A 25,000-nucleotide genomic window follows, 5' to 3' on the forward strand; every position below is an offset into this window, starting at 1 on the left:
TCCATGAAGCTGGGCGAGTCTCTCCGTCTCTTCCGGATCGGAGAATAACTGCGGGAACGACGACGAGATCTCTCTGCATCCGAGTGATGAGGGCTGTCTCTCTCCCTGCACACAGACAGAACACACAGATCTGAGTGTGTGTGTGTGTGTGTGTGTGTGTGTGTGTGTGTGTGTGAGTGTACGTGTGTGTGTGTGTGTGTGTGTGTGTGTGTGTGTGTGTGTGTGTGTATGTGTGTGCTGGGATTGAGAGGATTTGGCCTTGACAGCGTGAAGACAGTCTGTTCATCACTGCGTGTGTGTGTGTGTGTGTGTGTGTGTGTGTGTGTGTGTGTCCTTCAGATGACTGGATTTATTTGATTCTCTGCATTTGGACTCAAACTACAGGACGTTCGCTTGATGTGGAAACAGCATCTAACTTTTATTTAAAATATATATTTGTGTAATATATACTACTGGTTAAAAGACTGGAATAATTATGATTTTTTTTTAAAGAAGTCTCTTCTGCTCACCGATGTTGCATTTATTTGATAAAAAATACAGTACATACAGTAATATTGTGAAATATCATTACAATTTAGAATATTGTAAAGTGAATATATTGAAAATAGTTTTTACTGCTTAATATTTTTGTGGAAAATGTGATACATTTTATTAGAAAGTTCAAAAGAACATTTTGTAACATTGTCCCTCAACAACTGTCCTTGATAAAATGATTCAATTCTTTCTTTTTTTAAATCTTACTTGCCCCAAACTTTTGAACGGTAATGTATCACAGTTTCCACAAAAATATGAACTGGTTTCAACTTTGATAATCATCAGAAATGTTTTTTTTTTTTTGCATTGAATCATATTAGAATGATTTTTGATGGAAAAAAATCTTTTAAATCCTTAATATTTTAGGGATTTTTTTGGTCAAGTTTTAAGCATAACTCAAAAGTAACACTGTTTAAAAGGGGTCATGACATGGATTTTTGGTAACACTTTATTTTACAGTGTCCTTGTTACACGTTACATGTACTTACTCTAATAATAATGGTAAATTATGCATAATTACATGCAACTAACTCTAAACCAAACCCTAATCCTACCCTAACCCTATAGTAAGTACATGCATGTAGTTAATTAATATTACTCAGTACTTACATATATATTTACACTGTAACAATGACACCTTAAAATAAAGTGTAACCGGATTTTTTGTTTCTTGGGGTTCACAGATTTTTTGCACAAACTAAATGTTGCACTGATCTCATGAATATGAATGAGTTTCTTCTATGAATGTGTGTTTGTGTGTACCTGGAGTTGTTCTGGCGTGTGTGTGGGGATTTGTTCTTGCTGGATACACACTCTCTGGAATGATCTCGAGACGAGGACCTCTCGCTGCTCCAGGAGCTGCTCCTCTGCCGGCCCGTCCCGTGACTCTTGCTCTTCTTCTTCTTGGACGTGTGTTTGTGCCGGCTCGGTGACACAGAGGAACTCCGGTGCCGGGTTTGAGTGCGTCCGCGATGGTGCCGCTTAGACGAATGAGATCCTTTCGTTCTGTTGGGAGAAAACAGGAGTAGACTGGAGAAACGGTGTTTGATATCTTTTCATAGCTCACATGAGTTCCACTGTAGATGTTTCTCCGAAACTTAAAGATGTAGTGTGTGATTTTTAGCAGCATCTAGTGGTGAGGTTGTGAATTGCACCCAACAGAAGTTACGGTGGCCGACAGGAAGTGATGTCGTCGTCTGAGACAGCAGAGAGTAGCCAGTTAAACACTGAGGTTTCTTTACAAAGATAAATTAAGCAATTTAGCGAATTAAGCAATTAAGCGAAGAACAACATAGTGATGAAACGCGTTTGTCCCTTTAGGGCCACCGTAGAAACATGTCGCCGCATTTCAATGTAAGTGTGTATGTAGAAAGAAAAAGGTAATAAAAACATAATGTTCATTATGTAAGGTCTTTATAAACCACTGAAAACATAGTTATGTATATGATATTGCATTTCTGTCAACAGATCCTCCTAAATATTACACAGTGGACCTTTAATGAATGTGGAGAGCCGCTCACATGACCATGGAAGAATTTAATGAGAAATTAGTTGATATTGAGATCTTTGACTTTTGATAGCAGACATTAATTGTTAAATATCTCTGCAAATATTGTCACAGCTACATTCATGGTGCAGCTGATTTTTAAACAAGCAAAATTCACATTGAATCAGACATTTTCTGATTCTGATTTTGAAATGGGACATGCATCTGTGACTTCAATGTTATACATCAAACTAACTCAACATTTGTCATAACTCGGCATCAATCATGAAATTATTATTAATTGCATTATGCAGTATTAGACCGAAATGTGAAAAAACAAACAAAAAAACATTAGTTTAAAATATATATTTGTGTAATATACACTACCAGTCATTAATAATAATCATAAATGTTTCTTGAGCATCAAATCATCATATTAGAATGATTTCTGAAGGATCATGTGACACTGAAGACTGGAGTAATGATGCTGAAAATTCAGCTTTGATCACAGGAATAAATTACACTTTACTATATATTCACATAGAAAACAATTATTTTAAATTAGAAATATTTCACAATTTTACTGTATTCTTGATCAGACTTGCTGAGCATAAGAGACTTCTTTTAAATGCATTTAAAAAAAGTATTATTCCAAACGTTTGACCTGTAGTAATATAATTGATTTGTATAAAATATAGGGCCCTATTTTAACGATCTGAAACACAAGTATCAAACGCGAAACACAAGTAACTTTGTGGGTGGATCTCGGGCGCTGTTGCTATTATACCGGCGGGATAAATTACTCTTTCTCCCGATGCAAATCTAAAATGTGTTGGTCTGAAGTAGCTTCATTACTCATAGGTGTGGTTTGGGTGTAACGTGAAATAAACCAATCAGAGCGTCATCTCACATTCCCTTTAAGAGCAGGCGCGCTTGTTCCATGGCGGATTGCTATTATAACGGCGGTTTTGCCAGACCCACGCCAGGAGCGGTTCACAGCCGAGGAGACCGACGTTCTCGTCAGGGCCGTAATACACAGAGAAGTGACATTGGGGATGGAGAAACACACCCAAATTAACTTCGGTTAAACAGGCGTATGATAATTTGGGTAAATGTGTAAGCTAGATTTATGCCTATTTTTTCACATCTTCATGGACACCACAATGATTTCCCTCGTGTGTTAATATTTTTCCTTGTAATTATGTATGGTTTGCAAAAATGAGAACTGCTGCGTCTGTGTGAAGATGAGAGAAGCAAAGTGTGTGTGTGTTGTGCAAAATAGCATCTGAACGCGCCACTGACTTTAGATGAGGTTTCTCCTGGTCTGTGGAGGAATTGTTTTCTGAAACTGTAGAATAGCACCAGGGAACGTTTGCGCCGGAACACGCCTCCTCTTTTCACTGAACCGCCCCCGGGAGCGCAAGTTCATGCCCTAATTTACCGACGTGCGTCTGTGGAGGGAAAAGTCCGCTGTGCGTCGGGTGCAAAATAGGAATGATACATGCATCCGTGTACAAAGTCAATTGCGCTGGGTGCAAGATAGGGCCCACAATGTTAAAGTAGAGATTTAAGTCATAAAGTTCAATCAATAAAACATGTCCAGGATTGTCCCTGTTCTTACTTCTTCTGACTCTTGTTTTTAGCGTGTGTCTCCCGCTGGGAGTCGCTGCTGTGCGCCGGCGAGCGAGACGCTTTCTCTCGAACCCTCGGCCTCCCACTGCGTCTCCCGGATGACTCTGAGCCCGGCCTGTCGTCCTCTCCCGTCGGGAACGCGGATCCTCCGGGACTCTTGGGAACGCCGGAGTGATGTTTGACACCTCTCAGATGAGGAGAAGCGCTCGAAGGAGACGGAGCCAGAGATCCGAGCTTCTGTAGATGAAGTATAACCAACAAACCAAAGGGGAAAAGAAATAAATGTGAAAAAACAAAACAAAAAAAACAAAAAACAGAAAGAGAACAGTGAAATTAGACTCTTTTTCCTCCTGGGTGAAAGAGCGTTATCGTGTACTTGCCAAAAAAATATCTAAAAGAAAGTGCTAGGATTGTTCTCTGGCTTATAGACAGTCCTCTATTGTGCAGCGCATGCAATACTCGGCATGCAAAACCATAATGATTTGAAAAGAATAGTCCCGAAAAAAGAAAATCGAAACATAAGAGGGGAAAGAGGGAAAATATATATATATATATGCGTAACTGTGAAAGAAAATAAGTTCAGAGAGACTGGAATATATACAGTAGAGAGAAAGAGAAAGAGGACTTTTTCAATTTTCAGAAAGAGCTACAAAACAAAAAGGTGAAAAATAAAACTAGAAAATTAAAATAGACAACTTGACGGAACATCACAGAAATGGAAGGAACGAAATAAAGATTCACAAGAATAGATTCAATCGAATTAGAAAACATTTGGTCTTCTACTCAATAGAACTTGCTTGTGGATTTGTTTTGTCCTGCAGACAATTGCTGAGATGTGAACAGCGACCCATTTCCTGTTTTAATAGCTTTTTTTAAATGGTTATTCTGTTTTTTCAACTCCCTTTTGGTTAACATCCACTTACCAATAAAGTGGTATTCCCTCCTTTAGTAGGTAAGGTATGAAGAGAAGGGAAAAGTGGGGCAACATAAGTGCATCATTAGATTCACAAAATGCAAGAGAAAAAGACACAACACCCTTCCCTGGATAGTGAGTATGAAACAATGCATGAAAATCAAACCAAAGAGAGAGAGAAAAAAAATTAAAAATAAAATAAACACACACACACACACACACACAAAATAAATCAAATTCAAATGGATTTCACAGTGTGTGGGCTGGGACAGTTTGAGTGCATTTTAGCGGTGCGATTTTAAAACTTTAAGAGTGAGTTACGGACGGATGCTCTCGCTTCACCAGTTTCTCAGTAAAAAAAACAAAAAAGTTTTAAAAAAGTAAAGACCCCATGAAATGTCTCAATGAGCTGTTATTTCTGATTACCTAATGTTGGCTTGTGTTTCTTATTTAAACCCTATACCTCGGGTCTTTATCGACCCGGGACGTCATTCACTACTCGTTCGCTATTCACTACGTCATTCGTTTTTAAAGTTAGACATCAAACGTATTAGTATTCCTCAATCTATTCCTTCTAAACAATATAACAAGAAAAAAATAAATAAATAATGTCTGTTTTCTGTTATAGGGCCACTAGCGACCCGGGGAATGTAGTATTGTTTCTGCGCACAATAGTTGAATCTCTAATGAGTGCAGTTTACCTTTAATCCTCCAGGTGGCGATGTCTGATACACAATGATAATGTGATGTTTCACTCATAATTACCGCAGGCATAAAACAAAAGATCACACTAGTATTGAAAGATTAGCGAAGATTGAAATGGCTTGGCGATTTACTGCAGAAGCAAGGACTGTACGAATCGAACATTAGTGCTGGTGGATTTGGTGAAGAAGCTGAAAATATTGATTTTGAAGACAATAGTTTTGAGAATATGGTTGAGATGGCGAATATGAGCCAGATGCTGAATGTACTGGGAAATGATGGTGAAAAGCATCAGCTCAAGTTCAACCCTTCCAAGATCCAAAAAGGTATCAAAATATGCTTTATTTTATTCTTTTGTAATTGTTATTAAAATATCAGGAGAGTTTTATACATCCGTGGATACGGGTCACTAAAGACCCAAATATGTAATAAATATGTAAATCGGTGAAACATTCATGCACTTAAGGGTTAAACAGCAAAAAACTTATCAAGGACATGTTTGTCTCATAATGGATCCCAAAATCAAAGGAAGGATTTAAGAAATTGCATTTTGCATGAAGATGATGAAGCATATTTTAGGGCAATAAAGTAAAAAAATATGTCATTTTCATGACACATTTTCAGCACCCAAAACTTTCCTTTCCTTCAATGCAAAAAAATAAAAATAAAAAATAATCAAGAACCACATATTATCAAAATTGAAAGGTACAACATGCATACATAATTATTAATATTTATTATTGTACAATTTGTGGTTAATTATAATTTTTTTCAAATATTTTGGGGTATAATGTGTTCTGGACATGTTTTGTCACTAAGTGAAAAAAGCATATTTTCTGAGTGATAGCTGTAATTTACGCTCAGTTTAACAAGTGAAAATCGCATGTATTAATACCTTTCAGATCTGAGATGTGACGGGAAAAGGGAGTAGAGCGTGTTCGGCAACTCAGGCCGATTTGCGTCAAAACTTTCTGACGCGCGCGCCTACTGTTGATGAACTAGCATCTTCCATAATTTAGTCTGGACCAGACGTCAGTGGGCGGAGTTAGTGTAAATAGCCTCTGCCAACAAGTCGACACTCCTTTAGCTAAACGACATTTGACAACTTGATTGCTTTTAAAATTCCAGCCACTTCCAGTTTGTTTGTTTGTGTTTGGGAAAGGAAATAGCCTAAAGACCGAGTGCAATTAAAGACAGACTAATCATGATTTGTTTTTGATTAGGGTATTTTTAATTTACGGAGAGGAACATACTCATTCTAGAGAGCATTTAATTGGACAAAACATGTCAATTACTAGTAGCACACAAGCATTTGGATGAACTTAAAACCTGAAAGCTACAAAACTTTGATTTGGATTTCATGGGGTCTTGAAATAGACTGAAATAGGGCTAATGAAATATTATTTATGAGCAAAGCAATGTCTATTCCATCTGTTTCTTTAACCACAATGCCGTAGATTAAAACAGGGACATTATAATGATGATTATTAGCATCAAAAGGAAGCAGATTTCTCAGACACTAACTTAACCAAAAAAAAAACTTATAATACCATATATATATAGCGGATGAAAACAATAAACCTCAAATACTTCAGAAGCAGCCCTTATGTATCAAAAAAATTAAAATAATTAATGAATTAAATTAAATAAAAGGAGGGAAAGTGACTAAATCATAAGACACGTACCATTTCACCAAAGACAAAAGGAATGCGACACAGACAGGAAATGCATTCTACCGAAAAATATTAATAATAATAATAAACAAAACGCAGACAAGAGATGGACCTGTGGGGAGGACAGTGTACTGAAGACTGAAGCATGAAAGCAAAGGTAGATATCAGATTGAAAAAAAGGGCGAAATAGAGAGAATGAAAGAAGAGCAAACAGTTCTAAAAGGAAAACAATGAAAATCAACCCGCCAACCTTTGGTTTTCCTCAGATAAACAAAGAGAAAAAGAGAGAGAGAGACACGGATGTCAAGCTAGGGTGCTTGTCACATTCTCCACGTGCGTAGGCAGAGCGTTACCTACCTTCCGCTTCAATCAGTGACACGTATGCAATATCAACAAAACAAAGGAAGAAAAAGGAAAAACAAAAAGGAGAAAGGAAAATTCTCCGCAGCGAAATGGGAAAAAGACAATGAATTCTTTTAGTATCCAGGCTAAGATAAATTGATCCACAGACTAAGGAGACAATTCCAACAAAAAACCAAGGCAAACAAAACAAAAAAAGAAGAGTGGACATACAAAAAAAAATAAAAAATAAAACGTTTTGAGACACAAAAAAACCCCGGAAACCAAAACAAACTGAGAAATCAATCTCGGAAAGCAGTCTGTCTTTTTCGCTCGGACACATGTGCACATCGTATGATCTCAACAAATCGAGTTTTGCTAGGAGGAACGTAAGTATTGATGGCCATGCATGTGGAATGTGGTTTGATGGGGAAAGAGAAAGCATGTCGGGACAACGGACAGCACAGATGGACGGGTGAAGGGAGAGGGGTGTTGGGTGGAGTGGTGTCTTCTAAGATGGACAACTAACATCTCAAAGGGACCCCAGTCACGTTCAGAAAGCCTGATTCGTATCGGTCTGCATGCGCAATGAGAATTTAGAGCTTGTTCGTCTAAAACGACAGTGTATTTGCTCTCAGCAATTGTCAAGAGTCTTTCAGCAAAGGGAGCAAAGATGCCACATTGGGTTGGGTTCAGAGAATCGTGAATAATCCAAATGGCTTGGGTCCCTTTTAGTGTAACGACTTTACTAAATGACTTGTTTATCGGGCCTATTTAGCTGGCTAATGTTTACTGAGCGTCCGTTTGTCCCTGTCAAACATCTAGACAAACATTACACCACTCAAATATTGACAGGAAGGAAACAAACTATACAATATATCATGTATATGTATATATATATCAAGTGCTACTGAAATAATATACAATTACAAGTGAGCATTAGAAACCATGTCAATGACGACCGTCGTAAATCACCAATGGCACTGAACCGGCTCTTGTCAGTGGAAAGATTTGACAGCCACACGAGAGAATTGATGAATCTGTCGCCTGTTTGACCACAGATGTGAAGAGCTAGATGCTGCGATCTGCACACTGCTTTTGATTTTTAGGAAGATCTGAGGGAATGTTGCAGAATTACACTCAAAGCATTATCAGATTAGCATCTGGTCTAATTTTCATAACACACCAGCATGAATACACCATTTTGGAAAGGTCAATATGAACAAAGTCGCTTTCAAGGGAAGTCTGTTCAATTGGAGGATATATAACTGTATATAGTATAGAACTGTATCTATATATATCTAGAAACTGCTCGCTGAACTCATATTTAAATGACTTTACTATGACTTTAACAATGACTTTACCAATCAGTGATTGGCTCTTTTATTTAGAAGGCGGGACTTATTCCACCATATTGCGCGTTGCTCTTTCTCCTATTCATTTGTAATATTAGTGCACTATCTTTCTATATCTAAAGTCTTTAATATGAATCAACTGGTGCATTCTGCAAAAATATATCATACAAATCTGCACATTGCAGATGAAAATGAAACAGTATTGGTAAAACACTTGTATATGGTATAGTTATCATAATAATAGAGCTCTGACTGCTTCTAATTAAGAGCTATAAGGCCATAAATAAATAAAATGTACAAATATATGATATATTTTTGGATATTACACATAAAATAACGTTTACACAATAAATAAAAAACTGATATTGTCGGGTAAAAGAACAGACATATTATGTCTTTAAATGTAGTCATACAAAAACATTACATTAAATATACAAACAACATTTTTTATGGTATTTATTGTAGAAAAGTTGTAGTATCATGTAAATTGAAAAAAAAAAAAATATATATATATATATATAATTTAATTTGTAAACTAAAATAATTTACATTTTATTGGAACATTGTAGTTTTTCTAATTATGCCCAAAAATAAATTTTTACTATTAATATTAACAGACATATTATGTTTTTGAATATAATATCCAGTAGATTTGTTATCTAGCCATACAAAAATAAATATTATTGAATATCCAGAAATATATCTGTTCATTTATCAAATGATATCAGTCTTTTATTTATTGAAAAATGGTTGTTGTGTCGTAATTTTCATTATTGTAAATTACTAATCTGATAATAACACATACCGTGCAGCGACACACTCTATAACCTGGAGCGACTTGTTGAAATAAACTGAAATATGGCCTTTAATGTTTGGATCTATTGACCTTTCCGAGACGGCGGTGCTGATGACGGATCCGGATCAGCCAAATGCAGCATCCACAGACTTCTTATCTGTGATTGTACCATTCAGACTCATTCATCCTCTCAGCAGAACCAGGAATGACAGCTGATTGGCTAAAAGCGTCTGAGGGATTGGCCAATGAAAACCATCGGCTCATGATTGATAATTCTTCACCTTACATTAACGAACATGATCAGTAAGTACAGGGTCACAGATCATCGGCTCATTGAACACCTGATACACATCTGGTAAAGGGTGGCTACGGTAAAACTGAGCAGAAAATGAGAGTTTCAACTGTATTGACAAGAAAAGACATACCCATTTAATCTACTCGATCCAGTTCCAAATCATATGAGTGCTTTTTACACAAACAAGACAGAAAAGTTTGGGCATTTATTCGTGGGAAGAGATCATGTGAATTCACAGAGGACAAGAAATCAACAAAACAGAGGGATGAATTGAGCAAATAAAAGAGAAAGAGAGCATGAGAACTTCTGAAAAACTGCATGCAAACTGTCCCAGATAAGTGTGACCGGATACCTGTGCAATTCCTCATTGCTACAGTAAGTCTCTCCAAACGCAGGTCAAGGTTTAGCTAAATAAATGACGTCTTGTGGCCATATTTTATATCATGTGACTGTATGAATACATACAGATGACGTCATGCATATTTAAACTAAGCTGATGCCATTCTTTCGGCACAGATGCAATTAATCTGGTGCAATTACTGTATAAAAGAAGCTATCTTAGTGAATTCACCTCTCGATGTCTTTGAAATTTTGTGGGATACAATAAATAATACAAGATTAGAAAAGCCTACAAACAAACGTGTGTTTTATACCTTAAGCTCAGACCTAGCATGAGCAGGAATATTAATATTAATATCTGTAACACTTTACAATAAGGTCGAATGTGATCGGTTAATGCATTAGTTAACATTAACTCAAAAATTAACAATATGTTTTAAATGATTTATTAATCTTTGTTGATGTTATATTTATTGTTTGTTCATGATTGTTCACACACTGAAAATAGTAAGAAGTAGAAGCTAATTTAGTTACTAAACTCATTAAAAAGCGGATACTTCCGCCGTTGGTTATAGGAACCATGAAAAGATTCCTGAAGTGTGAAAATTCCTTAATGTAAAGTGTCACCAAAATATCTATATTTAATCTGATCGAGGCATCAACATGCTTTCACAAATGTCTTTTTCATGGGACGTTATCCAACCCCAGCCATCGAGTTACTGGCGATCGATGCTTTATATAAATCAATAGTCGAAAGATCCCATGACCGTTAACTTGTGTCTTCGGTGGCGGATGGAGCTGGTGCGTCCATGAAAACCCATATGTTGCACATTGTTTAGTTTCCGATGTATATTTATATATATATTAGTGCTGTCAGTTAAACGTGTTATTAACGGCGTTAACTCAAACCCATTTTAACGGCGTCAACTTTTTTACCGTGAGATTAACGTTCTTTTTGGCCTAGCAAACTTTGTCGTTTTTTTTCACATGCTGTTGCAACAACTAGTAACGTTAGAAAAACTACAACACCACACCGGATCTAGCTAGACCGGACACAAAATGACAGGCACGCCGCACATACTTGTTTGGGATTGTGAACCGGCCAAAGAGTAGTAGGCTAACGTTACGTTTTGAGTGGATGGCGAGAGCGAGACGCCGAAATGGATGCCAATAAGATTCTGAATGGAAAGTTTACTTTTATAAAGTTGCCAAATGGTTCCATTGACAAGACCAAAGTGATCTGTGTGTTTTGTGGTTGTGAACTGAGTGATCATCGCAGCACGTCCAGTCTGAAACACCACTGGATGGCCAAGCACACACACAGCTGATGCGAATTCTCTGATGCGATTATTTGCTCCAAGTGAGAATGTTAGTGTGAAATTGAAAACTACAGTATATGCCAATGTGTTTTCAATCAAAAAAACATTTGCACAAAGCAAGCCGATCCACTTTTCCATGTTGATAAGAGCATTAAAATGAGAGAAAATAATGGGACAAAAAGAAATCAAGGGACATTTAGAATAGATAAAAATGTGCGATTAATTGCGAGTTAACTATGACATTAATGCGATTAATCGCGATTAAATATTTTAATCGTTTGACAGCACTAATATATATATATGTATAAAAAGATCCTGTCGACCCTCAACATTTCCATTCATTCTCTTTCTAGAACTGAAAAAGTCAACATGGCTCATACGTGAAATAAAGCATGATGGACATCTGCCTCGACAAAACAAAAACCCTTCCCAATGAACACAAAAATGGCTTGAGAACAGAAAAACTCACAAAATGGAGCCAAAGAGGGAAAAGAGGTGTATAGAGTCAGCTCACACAGTTGGACGAGGTGTGTGTGTGTGTGTGTGTGTGGGGTTATTTGTCTAAACGGCCGAAAACAGATGGAGGTAAAGTAGAGGAGACTACATACATCGTTCCCTTTATTCGCCTCCGTGTGATTGGCTCCAGAATCTTTGCCGTTGCGGACACGGGCGCTGTGGTTCCCGTTCTGCCACGTGATTGGCTGGTCAGCGCTGGGGGACGGCGGGGGGGTGTGGGCCGAGTGACTTCCCTCCTGTTTGTGCCTGTCGTTCTTGCACTTTGCATTTGATCTGAGAGGTCAGATTGAAGACGGATTGATTTTAAGAGCACAATGAGAGCACAGTCCATCTCCAAACAGGGCTTGACATCAACACCTGTCAAATGTGTGTGTATTTTATGTATAATATACACATTTTTCAATTGTAGTCTTTTAAAATGGCATCTGAAGTAATAAACTAAGTGCAATGTAGTGTTGTCAAACATACTGATTTTTTGATACATATCGATAATGAAACACTTCCAATACTCCTTTCCCTCAGAAAAGATCCATCCCAGCTAGCAAAAAGTCATCTATTAGATGTTGAAAAGACGTAAATCGTCTAATTATGACTTTTAAACGTTGAAAACAGGTCGATCTTCAACGTCTTGATGGAATATGTAAAACTCTTTACATTTATTTGAGATAATAATGAACATGGTTTGGTAGTTTGTTTATCTCCGTTATTTTAGCATGTATAACAGACTTAAGGCCCTTTCACACCGGACGCGTAACGAAAAAGCGTAACGAAGAAGCGAATAGTTTGCGTGCGAATAGTTTGCGTCAAAACCATTCACATCAGCTGAGAAAACATGGACACTTTTCACTTTTACAAGGCAAGCTTTTCATTTTCTTTAAAAGACAGAAAAGAAGGTTTTGGGTGCACCCAATCTTACAGAGCAGAGAGTCTGAAGGGGAGTATATGCTAATGTCCACTTTTAGTTTCCTTTTCCTCTCTCCTCTTCCTCACATCGGTGTCCCTGAGGTTTTTCCACAGTTTTTTTTGCGTCTTCAACTAAACACAGTGCGTTTTGTAATGTCAATACACATTACATGTAACACACGAAGTAACAAGTTAAAATCATTCAACTAGAAACTGTAGATATCACACAAAGCATGTATAGTATACTAAAAGCAGCCCTAAATAGTCTCACTACATTTTGTTACATGTTCAAAGTAAACACGGTCTCTGTCTCTATCTTTGACGATAATAGTGTTAGTTTTCTATCCCAAATGTAGTTTAGCCTGCTAGCCTACACAGCACAGGACTATACAACGACTAAAACTATCACACAACATACTCACAGTCGTGATAACCGAGTTGGTTGGCAATGCTACGCCACACATTGTCTTTCAAATCGTTGTCCTTGTAGTATGTGATTGGCTGAAGCCTTTTCTGTCGCAAAAAAGTTGTTTATTTGCAGCAGCACATTCACGTTCGGGGTGTGGAAGCACTCATTACACAAACAGCTGATCAAAAAATAAAACCATCGCGCGAATTATTCGTGCTTGAAAAATCGCGTCCAGTGTGAAAGGACCTTAATCCTGTCTTAGATGATCAGTTGAAAACACGTAGTCAAAAAGTCCGGCCGAAACTACTTAGTTGAAATCACGTCGTAAACCAGTCCAAGACGGACCGACTTATTTTCAACCATATTTCAACGTTGAAAGGTGGTAATTGTTTACTGGGGTGATACCAGCTGCTCTTTCTCTCTCTCTCATCTCTCCGACAGCGAGAGACACACAAACCCGCCTCCACTCACTCACTCGTTTCATTTTCTCCGGATGAATATTGATGCTGTTACAGGGCTTGAATTTCGGCGTGGGATTGTGCGTATTGCACATAATTTTACTCATTCCCTTACACCCAAACTGCACACATATAAAGCTGTCTCTCAGAACTAAACTGAGATCTTTTTCGCTGCTTATTGCACTTACACAGTCAAATACACACAAAATAATGTCAAAATGGCGTTCTTGGCGAGTATTCTCGTAAACCCAGTCAGTTGTGTTTTAAGTGAATGTAAACAGCTGAGAAAGAAAACGCATGTGTAACAGTATATTGGATCAGTGCGTCCGGTCTTAAAGTGACAGCAGCCTTATGCCAAGTTATGAGATGATATTAAAGGAGTCATAACCTAGTATTACCTTGGATACCCACGCTCTATTATAGTTTTTATATATATTTACATTTTAATAATGCAAATGAGGGGCGCGTTGATTGGTGGCAGGAAGGAGGGGGGTTGACACCGCAGGTAACTTCAGCATATCATTCCAAATGACATCATGGCGCAAGTTGTGAATGAACCTGACCTGGCCGCGACCTACGGAATTCAACCGTATATGCACGAGCCAGACTCTGAACCTGAGCTGGAAAGGGAAGATGTAGAGTCGATGGAAGGACGTCTACATCAAGATGTCTCTGAATGGTAAAGACAATCATTTTGACTGAGACATACATTATACCTTTTATTTAATGTAGATTACATTAACGGAGATGTAGTCTACTTTTTTTTAGCAGCTTACAGTGTTACATGATATTTGCTATCATGTGGTGTTTTTGCCTTGTTTCACGTTGTGGTTTTTTAGACATTCAAATTTGTGAACGATTCCGGCGTAAAATGATTAGCACAGACACCTAACGTTAAGCCAGTGGGAAGGGTTGTAGGAACCGCGTCATTAAAAATGAATTGAATCCACTGGTCCCTGACAGCTTGGTCAGTTCTTGGGAGAGAAAACACATTTAAGTTACATGTTGATTCTGGCAGTCAACAACAGAGCAACTCACGTGTGCACTACGTTTCTGCATCTTTCGCGACTGAATATGAGGGGGAGAGGGGCAGGGCGGGCTTCCTGCAGCATAGGTCTGCGGTGTCCATATATGGTATATCCTGAAATTAAAATCTCGTATTTGAGTGCGCGTGCACGTGGGCTGGTTTACGAACCCAGGGGTAAACAAACGCTTCACTTTTAAATATCGGCTTCCCGGCCAGTGTATAATCGTTAGGCAATCATAACATACATTGATTCTCGTGGAAAAGTGAAAATTACAGGTCATGACTCCTTTAAAAATATCGATGGCAGTTTTTCCCTGTGGTATTGATGACAAAAATTGGCCAGTGAAAATGCTGAGTGGCTGGTAACCACTAGCCAGAGTTGCTGGTTAGCAAAAATGTCCATGTCAAGCCCTGCTTCCAACCGAGTAAGAAGCTTTTCTGTCATTTTGACTCCCCTTTCTGTGATGAAAGTGGTGGCTAATACCACATTACCCCAGTCTTATTGTAGTAACTATGGTATTTTGGCAGAAACTATGTTCACCCTGGTGAGTGTTTGTGCGAGGGCCTGTGAAATGGAGATAAGAGGCACCTGCTGGGTGATCTGGAGAGGCTGGCGGTGGAGGAGACGGATCCACTGCGGGAACTACAGCAACTGCCTCTGTGCTGAGAACTCCTGCTGGGAGAATCGCCTGAACACCTGCGGGAAACACACAAACACACAGAGGTCACACACTCACACACTCCAGCCACAGCGCTTCAGTCACTCTTGCAGCAAATCCTTCATAAACAATCCATGCATATGGCCTAAATGAAACTGAGTGCGTGTTGGGTGTCGTGGGGGGTTTCCGGGGTGTTGCTATGCAGTTGCTAAAATGTTTAGACTGGTTGTCAGGGCATTACTAGTTGGTTGCTAGGATATTCTATATGATTACTAGGGTGTTGTAAGAGGTTGGCAGGCTGTTTTTATGCGGTTGCTAAACAGTTCTGAGTGGTTGTTAGGGCATTGCTAGTTGGTTGCTAGGGTGTTCTAGATGGTTAATAGGGGGTTGTGGGTGGTTGCAAGGGTGTTGTTATATGCATTTGTTGAAATATTTTAACTGGTAGTCAGTGCATTGCTAATGGGTTGCTAGGTTGTTTTAAATGGTTTCTATGGTGTTGTAGGTGGTTACCAGGGTGTTGCTATGCAGTTGCTTAAATGTTTAGAGTGGTTGTCAGTGCTAGGTCGTTGCTATGGTATTCTAGATTGATACTAAGGAGTTGGTTGCCAGGGTGTTGTTATGCATATGCTGAAATATTTTGACAGGTTGTCAGTGCATTGCTAGGTGGTTGCTAGGGAGTTCTAGATGGCTACTAGGGTGTTGTGGGTGGTTGACAGGGTGTTGCTATGCAGTTGCTAAAATGTTTCGATTGGTTGCCAGTGCTAGGTCTTTGCTATGGAATTCTAGATGGCTACTAGGGTGTTGTGGGGTGTCTGCCAGGGTGTTGCTATGGAGTTGCTAAAATGTTCTGAGTGGTTGTCAGTGCATTGCTAGGTGGTTGCTAGGGTGTTCTAGATGGTTATTAGGGTGTTGTGGGTGGTTACCAGGGTGTTACTATGCAGTTGCTAAAATGTTTTGAGTTGTTGTCAGTGCTAGGTAGTTGCTAAGGTATTCTAGATGGCCACTAGGGTGTTGTGAGTGGTTGCCAGGGTGTTCCTATGCAGTTGCTAAAATGTCTTGAGTGGTTGTAAGTGCGTTGCTAAGTGGTTACTGGGTTGTTTTAGATGGTTTCTGGGGTGTTGTAGGTGGTTGCCAGGGTGTTGCTATGCAGTTGCTAAAGTGTTTTGAGTGGTTGTCAGTGCCAAGTAGTTTCTAAGGTATTCTAGATGGTTCCATGGTGCCAGTTTACAATCCCAAGTCAAAAATTACAACTCTGCTTGCTTAAAAACGTAATATAATTAAATGGATTAAACTCTGTAATCAATGCATTGGATTTTCATGGTCAGATTCAGGCCTCGTAATACTGAACATTTGATCTTTTTAGAAAAGTAAACATTACTCACCTCTTCTTCTGTTTGCTCTTGTCTTTGTGTTTGATTTTGGGGCTGCTGGATCTGAAAGGAGAAAACAAGCAAGAACTGAAAACAGGAGTGGAGCATAAAAGTCTTCAATGTAATTCAGTGTAATCGAAGGATTTATATCAGTCTGATGCAAAACAGACTAAAGTTTTTAAAGTGATTACAAGGTACCATCTACATCTCTGAGCTCTTGAAAGAAATAATCATTGGATGTGACAATGTTTTCCAGGTTAGTGGCACTGAATATTTAAATAAATATTAAACTAAACATCCATGAGAAAATATGAATATTCTGCCTTGTTTTCTGAGTTATGTCTGTGAAATGATCAATACTTATTACTTTTCTGCTGTTTTCTTCAGTGCTGTCTGTCTCAACCGCTCAAAGAGACTATTATTGAATGAGTGTTTTCTAGGCCAGTCTATTGTATCATCGATTCATCGAACAGCACATATAAGCAAAATGAACAGACTTTAAAGCGGATGTCGGCTCTGGAAGACTAATATGAGTCCAGAACAGTTCCCAAATCATGATAATATCTACTCTAAAGCATATCTCATATTAGCTCAGTGTTTTACCTGTGTCTCCTCTTCCTCCTCGAGCCAGATGTGGACCTGAGACAGAGGGATTCGATGTTAGATTGTGATCGCCAGCTGTTTACATCAGGGGATTTTGCAGTAAGTGCTGCTACACTTAAACATGTCTGAATGTCATAAATCAATAGATCTAGTGTTGATAATTCAAGGAAAATTGGCTTCATTCATCCACTTAAAATCACAGAAACACCAGCTGATTCAAAGACAAGTAAAGTTAGCAAAGAGAAAAGAAACCCGCTGCATTTAAATGATATTGTATGTCTAATGCAATGGCATTCACACATTTTTAAGTGTGATTATCTGTATGTTGTGATAAAGACAGGACAGTTACAGTGCATCTGTATTAATAGCCTTGGCTGCAAGATATGGGGTTTGTAAATGTGATTTAACACACCATATAAACCACAGTTTCACCTTTAAATGACTTTGCTCAATCCGTGCTGAAAGGAGAAATACCTCCTACAATTTCTGACTGTCTATCACACTTTTGCCCTCACACACTGAGGGCCCTATCTTGCACCCAGCGCAAGTGACTTTGTACACCGACGCATGTATCATTCCTATTTTGCACCCGCGCAAAGCGGACTTTTCCCTCCACAGAAGCACGTCGGTTAACTAAGAAATACACTTGCGCTCCCGGGGGCGGTTCAGCGCAAAGAGGAGGCGTGTTCCCGCGCAAACGTTCCTTCTTGCTATTTTGCAGGTTTAGAAAACAATTGCGCCACTAACCAGGAAAAAATAGTTTAAAGTCAGTGGCGCGTTGCGCATGTTATTCATAGGCTATTTTAAGGGCGCATGCTTGGCCATAATCAATGTAACGTGTGCACAACGCGCACTTTGATTCTCTCATCTACACAGAAGCAGCAGTTTTCATTTTTGCAAATCATACATTATTACGATAGATAGATAGATAGATAGATAGATAGATAGATAGATAGATAGATAGATAGATAGATAGATAGATAAACAATTTATTATAAAAGCATACATCTAGCTTACACATTTACCCAAATTAACCGAAGTTAATTTGGGTGGGTTTCTCCATTTCAATGTAACTTCTCTCTTTTACGGCCGTGACGAGAGCGTTGCTCTCCTTGGCTGTGAACCGCTGCTGGCGCGCGCCTGGCAAATCCGCCGTTACAATAGCAATCCGCTATGGAAAAAGCGCATCTGCTCTTAAAGGGAATGTGAGATGACGCTCTGATTGGTTTATTTCACGTTACGCCCAAACCACACCTATGAATAATGAAGCTACTTCAGACCAACCCATTTTAGATTTGCGCCTGGCGCAAGAGTCATTTATCCCGCCGGGAAAATAGCAACAGCGCCGAGACCCGCCCACAAAGTTACTTGCGCTTTGCGCTTTGACACTTGCGTTTCAGATCGTTAAAATAGGGCCCACAGTCTGACAGTAGTGAAGCTGCTTTGATAAGACGTCTAACACAGGAATCCACCATGTTTTCGAAGTGTGTACACTATAATATAAGCATCCGTCAGTCCTGTCATGCTCTTTTGACATGGGAAAAGTGCAGGAGAGGTAAAGTTGTTATAAAGCTGTCAGGGTAACGTGAGATAAATAAAAATGTGTGTGTAATAATAGAAAGACAGACAGAAATACGAGCATCTAAAATGCTGAGACATCCCATCTATTAATAATTAGGACATTTTACGGCTGCAAAAGCACAAAATTCAGTAGATATTCCTGACATAACAATATCATGAATATTTTATGAACGCGGAAAGGTATTTGTGTAAAACATGCTTTTATATATGTCTATTTTTGGAGCTTGAGTTTAGTTGCCCTCCTCCCTGATGTTTCTGGTCAAAACGCTGATAATAAAATATTAACGAGAACAGTTTAAATCTGCCCAAGTTACTCTTCAAAATCAAATAGACATTTTCTCTGTCAAAAATTAAAAATAAAATCTGAGACTGTGCTCCGAATCTGAAGTACACAGTATATACGGTATAAGGCCAACTATATGAAAAAGAAAATATATATAAAAGGAAAACAATGTGTACATATGGTGCATATTTAATTTAGTGTGCAACTTTGTGTGCAAATATCTAAACTGTTATTTGGCAACAGATAAATAACATAGTGGTTAATATCATGGTTGGTTTATTCCTGTCATTAGAAGTTCAGATTTAGTGCATTGCATTGTGGGTAACACTGTGCTGCTAACACACATGTTTTGGCTAATGTAGTAGGTTATGTTGGTATTTGTATTGGTTTTCAGTGCGAATGCCGTGAAAAACACACGAAGCACATCTAAAACGGGAAAAAGCACAGAGGTTTACTGTACAAATATAGGTTTAGTTTTCCAGACTACAGAAACAACTGGATCCAGGCAGAGAACGGTGGATTTGCAGTTTTCATTGTGTGTCAATATGCTGTATTATGGGGTAAAATCATACCCTATATATTGTATTGTTAAATATTGTATTGACAACTCATCAATTAAATATTTACCATGGTATATTCTGCATAATTGGATGTTTTTAAATAAACACTGACATAAAACTACACAAGTTTTAGGGCTGGACGATATGATGATATATAACATTGATATGAGTGATCACCCTGATTTAGAACTATATTGTATTTATATAAATCGTTCACAGGCAAATTTGCTTTATGTATTTCCCCGGTGTGGAAATCAGGCTCATATAAATGTGAGTAAACATGATTCCTGCTGCGTGTCAATATCCATGATCACTGGATCTTTGGTAAGTTGTAAGAAACACTATATCGAGTCTAAGAGCTTTAGTTTAAACTGATCATCGTTTGTTTTATTCGTGTTTTCACAGTTTCTCCTATTAAATCCAGTCACTCAGCAGTGAATGATGTACACCTGTGTGAAGGCATAATCACACACACACACACACACACACACACACACACACACACACACACACACACACACACACACACACACACACACACACACACACACACACACACACACACACACCTGTCTTTTTTGTGTTTCTTTCCGCTTTTCTTCCTCTTGTCTCTGCGGGTGGGAGAAGGGCTGTCGGCTCTGCGAGTCAAACAAAGACAACAACGGATGAAATATCACTCCATCATATTCTTCCATTTTTTCATTGGCAAAATATCATTACATTTAAATGTTCTTCTTGGCCTTTTCTACTCTTGCGTTTGAGTGTTTCCTGCTACAGTGCGTCACGCATGACTAGTTCTCCTGCTTAGAGTGAGAGGTTTGTTCATATCGCTCTGTATATCGGCTGCCGGGTGTGTATTGACTTTGGTGGACAATATGATGCTTCACAATATGACACAATATGAAGTCAGAAAGCAAACTGACCGACTGTGTCTTCTCGCCTTCTTCTTTTTCCTCTTCTTTGGCCGAGGGGATGGTGAACTGCTGGATTTCCTTTTGGATCTTGTGTGGAAGAGAAGAAATGCAGTGCTGGGTAATGTTATTAATGCTTTCCATTAGGTTACTCTTAATATGTGACCCTGGACCACAAAACCAGTCAGACAATTTTTTTGAAATTGAGATTTATACATAATCTGAAAGCAGAATACATAAGATTTCCACTGACATATGGTTTGTTATGATAGGACAATATTTGGTCGAGATACAAATATTTGAGAATCTGGAATCTGAGGATGCAAAAAAATCGAAACATTGAGAAAATCTCCTTTAAAGTTGTTCATTAATGTTGGCGATTGTGCAGCATTCACTCACACAAATACATGTTTTATATATTTACAGTAGGAAATTTACAAAATATCTTTATGGAACATGATCTTTACTTAATATCCTAATGATTTTTGGCATAAAAGAAAAATGGATAATTTTGACCCATACAATGTATTGTTGGCTATTGCCACAAATATACCCGTGCGACTCGAAACTGGTGACGTGATCCAGGGTCACATATAAGTAATTATTTTACGTTGTTACTTCTTTTCTGAAAGCAGGTTTATCTAGTCTATCTGCAATCTAGTTATTTTGCTTTATAGTGCATATGTGTTTATTGACGAAAATGAAGGACATTTTTATTAATATTGTTGTTCACATTTTAGTTTAGGCTCCAATTCTCACTATTAACTACGACCTTTGCCTCAATAAACTCCTAATTACTGCTTATTAAAAGTTAGTAAGGGCGTTGTTAAGGTTAGGTATTGTAGGATTAAGGGATGTAGAATATGATCATGCAGAATAAGACATTAATATGTGCTTTATAAGTACTAATAAACAGCCAATATCCTAGTAATTGGCATGATAATAAGCAGCTATTAATAGTGAGTATTGGACCCTAAACTAAAGTGTACCATATTTTTAATAGTAATAATCATATTTAATCCATCAGCATCACTTTAGGAGCATCTTTTACTAAATATGAACATGCATCTCCAGTTCATTTCTAAGAGACGTTCTGTAAAAAACTAGCAACTGTAACAAAGAACGGTGGAACTTAGTGAAGGATCAATGATGTGTAAAGGGGTGGTATAATGCCCCTTCACAAGATGTAAAATAAGTCTCTGATGTCCCCAGAGTGTGTGTGTGAAGTTTTAGCTCAAAATACCCCACAGATATTGTTATATAGCATGTTAAAGTTGTCATTTTTTGAGGGTGAGCAAAAACACACCGTTTTGTGTCCGTTCCTTTAAATGCAAATGAGCTGCTTCTCCCGGCACAGGGGGCGGAGCTTCAACAGCTTGCACTCACACAGACATGCACTGAAAATTTCAAAAACTTTGAGCCTTTTATGTTCAAACCGGAGTCAGACAATGATGGAGAGACTCAAGAAGAAGTGACGACATGTAGAAGCAACAGGACATTTCTGAATGGTTAGTTGATGAATTTATGAAGCTGATGTGTAGTTATCTTCTAGTCATTGATTAGCATATTCTGTCTTGATAATCTATAAATCGTGTTCAGGGGGCGGGGTTTATGTAAATTCTAGGGTTGGTGATGTCACTAACCCGGGAGGAATGTGGTGTAGTCTCTACCAGCCGTTTGTTGTAGTCCTTAAAAAGCCATTTCTTTAAAAGCAAATATCTCCCTTTGCTTTGAACTTTGAGCGTTGTAACTTTGCAGATGTTGTTTATGCTCAAACAGCAACATTACACACTAACTAAAGTTAGAGAAGTGAAATCATAATCAACCACCCCTTTAATACAATAATAACCTCCACAAGAATGTCTCTCAGTGTGTGTGTAGGTGATTCTCACTTTACCTGGAGTCGTCGTAGGCTGTTGAATTTTGCTCATAATATTCTCCATCCCACTCGTAGTGTTCATCATAGCCGTCAATGTATGCGACGTTTTCCACATGATCTTCATCCCCGTGAGGAAGCAGCCTGACCCTGTGCATGCAGGAGGGAAAGGTCAAAGGTCGTGACCTGCGTTGGTCTAAAATGCAGTAATGAGCTATTCTGTGAAAAAACTCCATGATCTATTAGACTCCAGTAGAGAAGAGTCTCTAATTTTATAACTCTATACTATAATGCATGTCAACATTTAAAGAAACATGCTGACTTTTTGGGACTTTATCTTATTCAGCGTATCCCCCAGAGTTAGATAAGTCCATACATACCCTTCTCATCTCCGTGCGTGCCGTAACTCTGTCTGACGCACACCCACCGCTAGCCTAGCTTAGCACAAAGACTGGAGGTAAATGGCTCCAGCTAGCATACTAATCCCAATAAGTGACAAAATAACACCAACATTTTCCTATTTACATGTTGTGATTTGTATAGTCACAGCGTGTACAAATAACAAGGTCACATGACACAGCCATCTTCTAACCGTACACATACTGGGAACTATATTCTCAGAAGGAGAAGCACTGCTACTTCTGCGGAGTGATTTGCTCGCAGCGCCTGAGAAGCCCCGTGGCTGTGGAGTTAATATTGTGACATAATTAAACAAACAAATCCAGCATTTTGCAAACAAACTCGATCTGCTTTGCAAAGGAAAACTCGACTCGCAAACAAACATTGTTTCACATTAAACAATACACATTTTGCAAAAGAAAACCTCAAAAAGGTTAATTATAGTTAAAGTAAGTCAGAAACACGCCTGTTCACCGGTCATTTTCCTCAGCTCAGGCAAAGACAAATTTTTTTTTATTGTTTAATGTGAAACAATTAAGATATAATCTAGGCTCATTTATTTATATTTGTAAAACACAATGCATATTTGTTACTCCACTGCATTTTCGCTCAAATTTACCTTTGTACTTGCACATTGCTTTCTGTTTGTTTGCGAGTCGAGTTTTCCTTTGCAAAGCAGATCGAGTTTGTTTGCAAAATACTGGATTTGTTTGTTTAATTATGGCACAATATTAACTCCGCAGAAGTAGCAGTGCTTCTCCTTCTGAGAATATAGTTCCCAGTATGTGTACGGTTAGAAGATGGCTGTGTCATGTGACCTTGTTATTTGTACACGCTGTGACTATACAAATCACAACATGTAAATAGGAAAATGTTGGCGTTATTTTGTCACTTATTGGGAGCAGTATGCTAGCTGGAGCCATTTACCTCCAGTCTTTGTGCTAAGCTAGGCTAGCGGTGGGTGTGCGTCAGACAGAGTTACGGCACGCACAGAGATGAGAAGGGTATGTGTGGACTTATCTAACTCTGGGGGATATGGTAAATAAGATAAAGTCCCAAAAAGTCGGCGTGTTCCTTTAAATCTTTTTTATTTTTCCTAAGAGAATTAAAAGAAACATCATAGACAAAGTTGAGCTATGAAAGAGCAACCTCTGAGCAATAACATTTTCCTATTTATTTACCCTACCAATAATTTCTAAAACACATAGGAAACGATTATTTCTCAGAAACAGAATGAAGGTGACAGTGCAGTGTGATAACGAGTGTGTCTGGCGAGAGACTAACAGACCTGTTTTTCTGTCACATATAATCTCTTTTCTTCATTATAAAGTCTTATCCTCATTATCCTTCATAACGTGTCTGTGAATTAGCATTTCACTACTGAAAGTGATCTTATATAAAGCTGTAATGATCAGCTTCTTCATCGCAGTGGTAAATGTCAACATCCTGTTAGAGAGAGAGTGTGCTATCATCATTGATGATACTGTCTCTGCAGGAAACACACTGTGTGTGTGTGTGTGTGTGTGTGTGTGTGTGTGTGTGTGTGTGTGTGAGAGAGAGAGAGAGAGAGAGAGAGAGAGAGAGAGAGAGTGAGTGTGTGTGTGTGTGTGTGTGTGTGTGTGTGTGTGTGTGTGTGTGTGTGTGTGTCAACATTAGAGTTGTGTGATGGAACAGAAGTGGATGTATGATGTACGGAGCTGCTATAAGGGACATGGAGGTGGGAAGAAATATGAGATGGAAGTCGCACTGACTTATTATTTTTCCCTTCCATCTCATATTTTTTTCCACCATCATGTGAAAATAAAAATAAATATGAAAAAATAATGAGTCAATGCTTTTCGCGTTCTCTCGCAAATGTTTAGCATTCCCCTGAGAAACGTGTGTGTGTGTGTGTGTGTGTGTGTGTGTGAGTGCAAAGTTTCTCGGGGGAACACAAAACATTTGCGAGAGAATGCTTATATTTATTCCTCCCATCTCATCTGTATTGTCTTCCCCGCGTCCCTCCAGGTTCTGTAATGACGTCTCATGCTCTGAGCTCTCCTGTCTCTGGGTGAAGGAGGGT

At 38.5% G+C, this 25,000-nt stretch overlaps 2 protein-coding genes across 2 annotated transcripts in view; one reads left to right on the forward strand and one right to left on the reverse strand.

The window, feature by feature from the left end:
* srrm3 (serine/arginine repetitive matrix 3) overlaps positions 1–25,000 on the reverse strand; it is a 115,045-nt gene that overhangs the window by 9,337 nt on the left and 80,708 nt on the right. The window contains exons 4-13 of the mRNA XM_082171252.1: positions 22,561–22,689; positions 20,676–20,753; positions 20,322–20,390; positions 17,329–17,364; positions 16,738–16,788; positions 15,286–15,393; positions 11,992–12,172; positions 3,642–3,889; positions 1,297–1,539; positions 1–105 (exon numbers count right to left, since the gene is read on the reverse strand). The exon at positions 1–105 is cut by the window's left edge and continues 18 nt beyond it. Coding sequence (XP_082027378.1) covers positions 1–105; positions 1,297–1,539; positions 3,642–3,889; positions 11,992–12,172; positions 15,286–15,393; positions 16,738–16,788; positions 17,329–17,364; positions 20,322–20,390; positions 20,676–20,753; positions 22,561–22,689 — 1,248 coding nt within the window. The remainder of the gene's footprint in view (positions 106–1,296; positions 1,540–3,641; positions 3,890–11,991; positions 12,173–15,285; positions 15,394–16,737; positions 16,789–17,328; positions 17,365–20,321; positions 20,391–20,675; positions 20,754–22,560; positions 22,690–25,000) is intronic.
* The window catches only part of rpain (RPA interacting protein), a 159,980-nt gene continuing 135,217 nt past the window's right edge, over positions 238–25,000 (forward strand). The window contains exon 1 of the mRNA XM_082171315.1: positions 238–247. The gene's annotated coding sequence lies outside the window, so the exon portion shown is untranslated. The remainder of the gene's footprint in view (positions 248–25,000) is intronic.

This window comes from Leuciscus leuciscus, assembly GCF_965113295.1.
Source record: "Leuciscus leuciscus genome assembly, chromosome: 5".
In the NCBI taxonomy this organism is placed as follows: domain Eukaryota; kingdom Metazoa; phylum Chordata; class Actinopteri; order Cypriniformes; family Leuciscidae; genus Leuciscus; species Leuciscus leuciscus.